Source organism: Hyperolius riggenbachi, chromosome 3 (genome assembly GCF_040937935.1).
Source record: "Hyperolius riggenbachi isolate aHypRig1 chromosome 3, aHypRig1.pri, whole genome shotgun sequence".
Lineage (NCBI taxonomy): Eukaryota > Metazoa > Chordata > Amphibia > Anura > Hyperoliidae > Hyperolius > Hyperolius riggenbachi.
In genome coordinates, this window is record NC_090648.1 from 246,591,319 (window position 1) to 246,601,909 (window position 10,591).

General features: G+C 43.4%; 1 protein-coding gene across 1 annotated transcript in view; it reads left to right on the forward strand.

Moving 5' to 3' along the window:
- LOC137563526 (translation initiation factor eIF2 assembly protein-like) overlaps positions 1–10,045 on the forward strand; it is a 101,268-nt gene extending 91,223 nt beyond the window's left edge. The window contains exons 12-13 of the mRNA XM_068276104.1: positions 11–148; positions 9,469–10,045. Of these exons, the coding sequence (XP_068132205.1) occupies positions 11–148; positions 9,469–9,504 (174 nt within the window). The 3' untranslated portion in view covers positions 9,505–10,045. The remainder of the gene's footprint in view (positions 1–10; positions 149–9,468) is intronic.
- Positions 10,046–10,591: the final 546 nt, after the last annotated feature.

Here is a 10,591-nt window from a genome sequence, read left to right on the forward strand (position 1 = left end):
TTTTTTTCAGGATTCTCCTACATTCCGCTGCACAACCAGTGAAGTCACAGTCCAGCCTAGCCCTTACTTGAGTTACCGCTTGCCAAAGGATTTTGTTGATCTTTCCACTGGAGAGGATGCACACAAACTCATTGATTTTCTGAAGCTGGTGAGTAATAATTTATTTGGATTGCCAGTCATTCTGTAATGCGATGGTACTGTGCCCTCATGTTTCTTTAATGCGGTAACTGCAGTGGATTGTCATTGATTTTCTTCCACAGTGCTATGTCTTCATCTTGTCATTTTTCGGCTTTATTATGGACCTGAAAATAAAGAGCTGTGATGGATAGCCTTGCCTAGCTAGAGCTGCTGCTGTGATATGGAGCCATTTACATAATGGCCAACTGGAGTATAGGAGAGTCACATGAACAACAAGTTGTGTGCACTGTTTATTTGAAGCTGCACTCTTAATTCCCTCCTCTCCTGCTTCCTTTTAAATATAAGTTTCATGCATTCCTAATTCCAAGCTCCAAAACAGCAGTAGAAAAATCGAATGACCATTGTCCCGCTCCTTCCTCTGGCTCTACGCTTGGCATTGGGAGAAAGACCCTGCACCCAGGTCCTGAACCTTTCATGGGAGGGATGGGCCTAACCTGTTTTGTAACTGTCATTGAAAGTCTAAGAAGAAAGGTGACACAGATCTTTATTTTGACACTTTTTAAAAATGTATAATTTAAACACACTACCAGTTAGTAAATTATTGGGGGAGGGGGTGCATGTGTAATAATTATGTAGAATTTCAAGGAGTGGCTTTAAAAAAATAGATTCTGGTACACTGAATAGCGAATATAAACATGTACATGTATACAAAGAAAGTAGTTTCATTAGCCAAATATGCTTGCCATTCCTCCTCTCATCCCTTTTGATGCCTTGGGTGTGAGAGTCCATGTGAAGTAGGAACAACAAGAGACATCAGATGTATATATGCTATGGGGTAAAATGCACTACAGTGTTCTCCCCAGAATTTTTTTCCAGCCGGGTGGCATGAAAAAGTAGCCGGGTGGGGCGCGGTGAAAATGCAGGGAATCTGCTTACAGCATAGGAGGAGGTGAAGAGGTGAGCCGATGACAGCCGGGTGGTCACCAAATCTAGCCGGGTGGAGCACCCGGCTGAAAGAGCCTGGGGAGAACACTGCACTATATACACTCACCTAAAGGATTATTAGGAACACCTGTTCAATTTCTCATTAATGCAGTTATCTAATCAACCAATCACATGGCAGTTGCTTCAATGCATTTAGGGGTGTGGTCCTGGTCAAGACAATCTCCTGAACTCCAAACTGAATGTAAGAATGGGAAAGAAAGGTGATTAAAGCAATTTTGAGCGTGGCATGGTTGTTGGTGCCAGAGGGGCTGGTCTGAGTATTTCACGATCTGCTCAGTTACTGGGATTTTCACGTACAACCATTTCTAGGGTTTAGCAAGGAAATGAACAGCGCTACTTAAAAACAGATGAGTGCCTACCTGCAAAAGAGTGCAAGCCCCACTTATGGGATAGAATACACACTGAGCATACACATGACCTGTCTACCACTGGAGGATGTTGGTTTCCTGTAACAACTTGCATGCAACTTGTTAAGTACTCGTCCCTCCCACTGCGAAGAAGTCAATCCTCCATGGGAGGGGACCTAACCCTAACTAAATCCTACCTATGCATATGCATAGCCTGGGCGCGCTACCAAGTAAAAATTGAAAATTGCGCAAAAAGTGGGATCAGCGCATCACCAGGCCGCCTCCGAATGGCCTCCGATCAGAGATGTGCTGAGCCCCCCCGAAGACTACAATGGAGGATCGACTTCTTCGCAGTGGGAGGGACGAGTACTTAATAGGTTGCATGCAAGCTGTTACGGAAACCAACATCCTCCAGTGGTAGACAGGTCATGTGTATGCTAGGTGTGTATTTTATCCCACAAGTGGGGCTTGCACTCTTTTGCAGGTAGGCACTTGTCTGTTTTTAAGTAGCGCTGTTAATTTCCTTGCCATGTACTAATTTAATTCAATTTTGGTCAGCTGCTCCCACTTTGCTTTTGGTGTATATGCAGAGCTTCTGTTTGGGTTCAAGGTGCGTTTGCAGTTTCTGGGGAAACTCAGCGCACCTCTGATTCGAGGCCATTCGGAGGCGGCCTGGTGATGCGCTGATCCACCTTTTGCGCATTTCTAGGGTTTACAAAGAATGGTGTGAAAAGGGAAAAACATTGAGTATGCGGCAGTCCTGTGGGCGAAAATGCCTTGTTGATGCTAGATGTCAGAGGAGAATGGGCTGACTGATTCAAGCTGATAGAAGCTTATGAGAAGCATTATGAGCTCACTCGCATGTACTACAGAAATTTTGCACTATATAAATACATCAGTTGTTAAGAGTCATTAGATTATGGTAGGGAATAGATTGAGAGCACTTCTGAGGACAGTCCATAACAGGGAGATAGACGCATGCGGCGCGCGCAGCATACACAAAATAAGTAGCGGTGCTATTGACAGAGATTTGCCTTACAATTAACAAAATAAATAATAATTCAGTAGCCAAATAGGCCCTGTATACATACATTAAGTAGCATGCCATCATATAGCAGTCTCATGCTATCAGATAATTCATCAAGTCATCGCATGCCATCAGATAATTCATCAAGTAGTCGCATGGCATCAGATAATTAATCAAGTAGTCACATGCTGCCCAATAAAAATAAAATTGTAACAGTCAACCAGATAAAATAATTAAGTAGCCAGGTGCCTCACAATAAACAAATTACATACAGATGCCTCAAGATAAAACAATTTAGTAGCCACGTCCACCCTGGATACATAAATTAAACAGCCATGTTCACCAAATAAAAGTATTAGATAGCTATGTGCCTATAGATATCAATATTAGGTAGAAAAATGTGACCGTAGATATTAGGTAGCCATAGCGGACCCCCAATTGCTGGCTGGGTGCTGGGTAGGGCAGTGTGCAGGATGGGTGCAGGGACAGGGTGCAAATTAGGACAGTGTGCAGGATGGGTGTAGGGAAAGGGTGCAGGTTAGGACAGTGTGCAGGATGGGTGTAGGGACAGAGTGCGCAGTGTGCAGGATGGGTTCAGGGACAGGGTGCTGCTTAGGGCAGTGTGCAGGATGGGTGCAGGGACGGGGTGCTGGTTAGGGCAGTGTGCTGTGCTGGGGCAGGGTGCAGTACAGACCTCAGATCTCGCTGCGACTGGTCCCCGTAGCCTGTTCCCGATCCTCTTCTCAGAGTGACAGACCTCAGATCACAGCGACAGCGTCACAGGCCGCACACGCTATCCGCGCTCAATGTAATCCAAATGCGGAAGTGACATCAGAGGTGAATGCCTGTCACTTTGCTTTCGCCGCAATCTGAGGTCTGTTATAGGAAGGCATTCGGGCAGGGCAGGCTGCATGGAAGGGGGGCCCCCAGGTGGGGGGGAGACTGCCCCCCTCCCCGCAGCTCCTCCTTCCTGCGCCCTGCCGGTCTGTGACCCCTCGCCCCTCCTACAGTGCTCAGGGCCCTGTAAGAAAGGGGCCTACCGGGTAAAATCCCGAGCGCCCGCCGGCTCACACAACCTTGAAGGCCGATGGGCTACAACAGCAGAAGACCCCACCGGGTACCACTCATCTCCACTACAAATAGGAAAAAGAGGCTGCAATTTGCACGAGCTCACCAAAATTGGACAGTTGAAGACTGGAAAAATGTTTCCTGGTCTGATGAGTCTCGATAGAGTTAGAATTTGGCGTAAACAGAATGAGAACATGGATCCATTATGCCTTGTTACCATTATGCAGGCTGGTGGTGTAATGGTGTGGGGGATGTTTTCTGGGCCAATTGGGCATCGTTTAAATGCCACGGGCTACCTGAGCATTGTTTCTGACCATGTCCGTCCCTTCGTGACCACCATGTACCCATCCTCTGATGGCTACTTCCAGCAGGATAATGCACCATGTCACAAAGCTCGAATCATTTCAAATTGGTTTCTTGAACATGACAATGAGTTCACTGTACTAAAATGGCCCCCACAGTCACCAGATCTCAACCCAATAGAGCCTCTTTGGGATGTGAACTGGAGCTTCGTGCCCTGGATGTGCATCCCACAAATCTCCATCAACTGCAAGATGCTATCCTATCCATATGGGCCAACATTTCTAAAGAATGCTTTCAGCACCTTGTTGAATCAATGCCACGTAGAATTAAGGCAGTTCTGAAGGTGAAAGGGGGTCAAACACTGTATTAGTATGGTGTTCCTACTAATCCTTTAGGTGAGTGTATATTTTCTTCCCTATGCCGCTGTCAAACACTGTATTAGCCACTTAAGATTCCTTAATGTGAGTCTCGCATCCAAATTGGCCTTCCTGAAGATTTCAGGACATGAGTCACGTCGCATGCGCTCCTGCACCCTGTCGTTAGCCCACGCATGTACCGTTAATGAATGATTGCTGCTATTTGCTTCAGCAGCAATCATTCCCTTTTAAAGGTTAAAAAAGTTTAAAAAGGCGGTGTCAGACTAAAAAATAAAAGTATTTTGGTGTTCTGTTTTGTTTTTTTAAATTAAGTGTTAACTCCTTCCTTAGCCTATAAACCATAAATTGTGTTAACACTTCCTAGCCTATGAACCATATGTGTTACCTGTACCGTGCATTAAAGGACACCTGAAGTGAGAGGAATATGGAGGGTGCCATATTTTTTTTTCTTTTAAGCCATTCCAGTTGCCTGTCTATCCTACTGACCCTCTGCCTCGAATACTTTTAGCCATAGACCCTGAACAAGCAGATGAGGTATTTCTGACAAAAATCTGACTGGATTAGCTGCATGATTGTTTCTGGTGTGATTCAGACTCTACCACAGCCAAATAGATCAGCAGGGCTGGCAGGCAGCTGGTATTGTTTAAAAGGAAATAAATATGGCAACCTTGATATACCTCTCACGTCTGGTTCCCTTTAAAATGTGTGCACACCTCTAATGACTGCCTCCTGTAGGGATGCAATCGTTAGGCTGTCAGGACCCCTAGTGCTGTACCGATGTGTCTCTCTGCTCTTGCCTAGCGATGCATCTGTACATTATCATTATCAGGACTACCTAAAAAAACAAAAAAAAAAAGTTTCACTAATCTAGGGCTTCTGCCAGGCTCCTGCAGCCAATCTGTGCCCTCGCTGATTCTGAATGATCCTCCGTTCACCGGCCGCAGCTCACTTTCATTTTGCGCAATGGAAGCTGACGTCCACTGCGCCCTGGCCAGGCGTATCCTCTTACGTGTTCCCGTAGCCAGGAGCGTCCTGCGCAAGTGAAATATGAGAAAATCTCTAGGCGACTGGAGTGTGAACGAGGACGCGCGTGGCCAGGGCCACACAGGCACATTGGACACCCACTGTGCGAAGTGAAAGTAAGCCGCAGCGGGGGAACAGAGGATCATTTTGAAATGGTATGGGTACAGGTCGGCTGCAGGAGGCTGCCAGAAGCCCCAGGTAAGTGAAACACTTTTTTTTTTCAGGTACTCTTCAGTTCCGTTTTAAGAATAAAGGAAAGGATATACGGTACTAGTCCAAATCCTGTTGATAAGAGGTTTACATAATACGTCTTACTGTTAAAGCAGCATAGAATAAAATAATTTTTTTAGCATTTTACACCAGGACAAATGAACACCCTATTTGTTAGTGTACGCATATTTTATTATTTTTGTTGATATTGGTAATCAGTCTGGCAACAGTGTTTATTTCAGCAAAAATTATGACACTTCTCTGGTGATCAGGGTGATCTCCACAGTTACAAGTAGGCCTATTTCAGTCAGTGACCAGACAACTAGACAGATCAGGTGATCTGATTTAGGACTGTCATCACTGGCTGTCTGCCTGTGGCAGGTGTGTGACTCAAATGCATCTGAAGCCACAAGAGCATGACAGGCAGGCATTTAGCATTTTTAAAAGGAAATAAAGATGGCAGTTCCATATTCTCCTCACTCCAGGTTCCCTTTAATAAGCAGAGATGAATGACTGGAAAACAGATGATTATATAGCAGATAGTTTTATTAAGGCAGGTAAAATAAGCCTGCGATCAAAGCAGAGAGGTGACACAGCTGACAGGAAATGTAAAAACATTTGCATTTGCAAGATTTATAACTTACTCATAAGTTGCCGTGCAATAAAGGCAAGTTTCATTGTGTGACTCATTTCCATATTTGTGCCTCAGGCCTGGCTCCATAGCAGAGAAGTCCTTGATGGTACAGCTGTGGTATTTGACAAGTTTATGGAAGCGCTCATAAAAACATATGGTGTTGATGTGAATGGTATATGGATGGCAAAGCCTGTAGTATATAAAGCTGGAATGTCTCTGTCCAGTTGTTTGTGACTTATTTATACTGTCGCTGTAGAATACCACTGGGCAGCCTTCACAGTCCCTCTTCCTAGATTTCAGACTGTTCTTTGAAATGTACATGGTAATATACTGCAAGTCATTTGCTGTAACATTAACCCTTAGGCTGCCAGCTATTTTTTTTTTTAAAAGCTACATGCAAGTGCCAGCTATGTTTAAATTGTGTTTATTAAAGGCCTTGCCCAGATCTACATGTACCAACGTCCACATTAGTCTGTAGAAATGTCATTGAGGTGCAAATAAAATTAAGATGATTGAGAATTAGGCTAATTATTATGATTCAGAATTATGCCAATTGTAAACCAAAAACGTGAATTGACGAATCTAATCTTGCCTTCAAAGCATTTGATTGGACCATTTTTAAAGGTGCGTAGATTTGCAGTAACATTAGCGCATTTCTGCATCAACTCAGAATTTGCATTTTTCAAGTCAAGAACAAAGTTGACATTTAAATTGGACCTGAAATGTTGCACAGGACAGAAGGAAAACATAGAGAAATGCGCCCTGTATGTATTTAGAGAGTTTAGCCTGTCTAATTCCCCCTCATTTGTGTCTAATCGCAAGTTGTAATTGAATCTCTCCCCTGTGTTACATGACTGCCACGGCAGATAAGCCCATTTGAAAGCACAGGATGTTAACAATATGTCTGCTTCCACGAATCAAGAAGTAAATACACTGCAGATTTATTTTAGGATTTGTTTCAGCTGTAACAAAGAATTGTTTTTGTTTAAAAGTCAATATGCTGTTGTGAGGGTGTGTGTTATCCTAAAGGTGCGTACACAAGGTATGTACACGCACTACCAACGGCAACGACAGGTCCGCCGGACCCTCCCGCTGGACGGTCTTTTAGCCAACAGTAGTGCGTGTGTACACACTGTCGGCGGACTGATAAGGCTGGTTCTGAATGATCCGCTCGCCTGTTGCTGCTTCTGAACGATCCGACTACTGTTGGCTAAAAGACCGTCCAGCGGGAGGGTCTAGCGGACCCGTCGTTGCCGTTGGTAGTGCGTGTGTACGCACCTTAAGGGATTCAACAGACTTCCTAGGGAGACAGGAAAAAACACACCAGGAGCCCCTTATGGTGTAGTATGTCAAGTGCTAAACACATTGGCCTCAATTCACTAAGCTTAACTCCTGTCTTTAATAACTCTTCTGAGCTGTTTTACAGTTATCACCATGGTGATATAATTGTGATAACTGTATAAACAGCTGAGAAGAGTTATTAAAGACAGGAGATAAGCTTAGTGAATTGAGGCCTATCTTAAAGAGCAAAAGAATACTCACAAGTGTGGGTTGCACAACTAGCAACCACAGTATGAAGGCAGGTGAGGAAATCCCATCCTCACTCGGGTTCTTTGGTCATCAAATATGTGGGCTGCGCTCCAGAAAAAAAGCAATAGTTCGGAAATTGAACACTAGACTAACCCCCCAAAGCAGCTGGGGGGGCTGTGACATAACAACTGGGAGGGAGAAGGCGCCCCAAAAATTAGGTAATGGTGGATGAACGGTATATCTACATTATGTGACTAAAAATAGCAAAAAATATAAATAATAAAAAATGGCTTACCTCAAAGGAAGGGGCAAAGCCAATTTCAAACAAAAGGTTCATTATTCGTCAGACACTATCAATAACGCGTTTTGCGGAACACAGTCCGCTTCCTCAGATCAAATACAAAGCAGTGTCTTAATACTGTAGACAGTAAGTTCGGAGCGCCTAAAAAAGGGCGAAACACGTTATCATTGATAGTGTCTGATGAATATTAAAACTTTTTGTTTGAAATTGGCTTTGCCCCTTCCTTTGAGATAAGCCATTTTTTATTATTTATATTTTTTTCTATTTTTAGTCACATAATATAGATATACTGTTCATCCACCACCACCTACTTTTTGGGGTGCCTTCTCCCTCCCAGTTAATATGCTGTTGTGTATCTTTTAGAGCAGAGAGGGATGTTCTGAGTTCAGGTCTACTTTATGCCAAAAGTTTGCCCTAAATGCTTTTAGATGCCCGTGGCAGAGGAATGTTGGGAAACAAATAAGCGCCTACTAGGGTTGCAACGGTATGTAATTCCTCTATGGTTTCTGTTTTTAACTATGGGGAAGAGGGTATCATGTGGAGGGTTATATTTTAGGGGATTGTGTTTTGTTTTTTGAGAAGTATCTTTAATAAATTTTCATATTGGTATAATGTTGGAGGCCTCATAACCTTTTGTAATAGTATTTAGATATATTCAAGTGTTCTAGGTTGGCCCCGCCCGGTACTTTTCAGGGATATTAACCAGTATACAAAGCACCCTTGCGCTTTATTTAACTAAATAAATACTCACTTGCCAGCAGCCAGGTCCTTCCTGCACGCTGTACTGGCTTCATTCTACTTCCTGTTCTTGCATCATCTCCTAGTAATAGCGCCCAGGGGGCGCTGTTTCAGGGAAATGTGATGCAAGAACAGGAAGAAGAATGAAGCCAGTACAGCATGCAGGATGGATCTGGCTGCCGGCAAGTGAGTATTTATCCCCACCGCTGCATCCCGTCTCCCTCCCCCCAGGCTCTCAATGCTGCGGCCACCTAATTCTGGCTACACCTATCCCTGGCTGCCGCTGCTACGTCGCATCCCCGCCGCTACGTTGCCCCGCCCCCTAAAACAGGGGCAACGAGATTGTGCATGGTATGATTACCATGCACAATCAAACCGCGGTATACCGCAGCAACCCTAGCGCCTACAGATGTCCATGGCAAACAGAAGTAGCTTTGCACCAAAACGTCTTTAGACATATGTGGCGTTTGGATGTGGAAAGACATGTCAGCACTATATAAATACGTAATATTGATGATAATTCCACTTTTGGCAAAAATAATGCATGCATGTATCAGTGCTATACATCATTTTGGATTTGAATGCAGTTATGAGCAATCTTTCCATTTAACTCTGTGGCAGCTATGATTTGCTAATAACGGTAAAAAACTAATCAACCAGGAGTACAGTTTACAATGTAGAATTAAAAATATATATACTGTATATTGTAAGTTTTACATTATGTATGCTTATTTATGATTTTATTGGAATGTCTTCTAATCTCACAGAAACGAAATCAAGAAGAAGAGGATGAGGATGATTAGGTTATTCTTATCCGCTGTCATTGTGGACAGCTATGCTCATGAGTTGCAGAGTTGTTAAACAGAAACCACAACATGGATGGACTGAGGTTTCAACTAGCTGCAGAAGGCAATGTTTACTGCAAGAAATCCCATGAACTGTTACGCTACTAAAAAAAAGTCTTCATTCTTTCCGCAGGTTCCTGCTGCTTTCTAAGGTTTTTCTAATCGGACTAAAGGTAGAGGAAGATGCCAGCATTTTTACGCAGTCTAGTGTTAAATTGCATATTCACATCACCATGCTTCATTTTTGACAATCTCAGAAATTCCATATGCGAAGGTGCTGTGAATGCCCCGTGATGGCATTCATTCCTTTGGTTTATAATAAACAAACCAATAGCCTGTACATCAGAGTTGTTGTTAAATGATTGCACACTTAATATATACTGTATTTTCCATGTATAATGGTTTATTTTTAAAAGAAGAGACTTGTATGTAACTTCACAGCAGTCCATGGATCACAGCAGTCTTTCACTTGTAAATAAACAAAGACTGGAGACAATAAGCTCTTGCCTGGACCTCCCAGTATTTTCATGCTTATCACAGAAGAAACATTTCTTGCTATAGTATCTTATCAGGCTTCATAAAGTTAAGGTGCCCATGCATACATTTAGCAATGATGGGCAGATTTTACCTATCTCTCTGTGATTGAACCTGATCGGAGAGAGATCTGTTGGCTGCCCATACATCGCAGGATGATTCCCGATTGATTCTAGCATAAAATCTTTTGGGAATTGGCCTTATGACAAAGGCTCCTTCGCTGCCTCCCTAATGTAAATGTGTCCACCATGCATGAAAATAGCACGTTGGAGGTATGTGTGACACAGCACAAGAAGAGGCATGTAGGGGCGTACATCTCATTAAGTTGGGAGACATCCTTGGGGACAGAAAACTGCTCTAAAGGCTCAGACACACTATAAGCACTTTTCTGAGCGTTTTTCGATTGATCTTTGCTTTCTGAGCGCTTTTTAAAAATCACTCCAATTCACTTGTAAAAATCACTGCGATTGACTAAAATCGCGTACTCATAAAAATGTACACGATCCGTGCT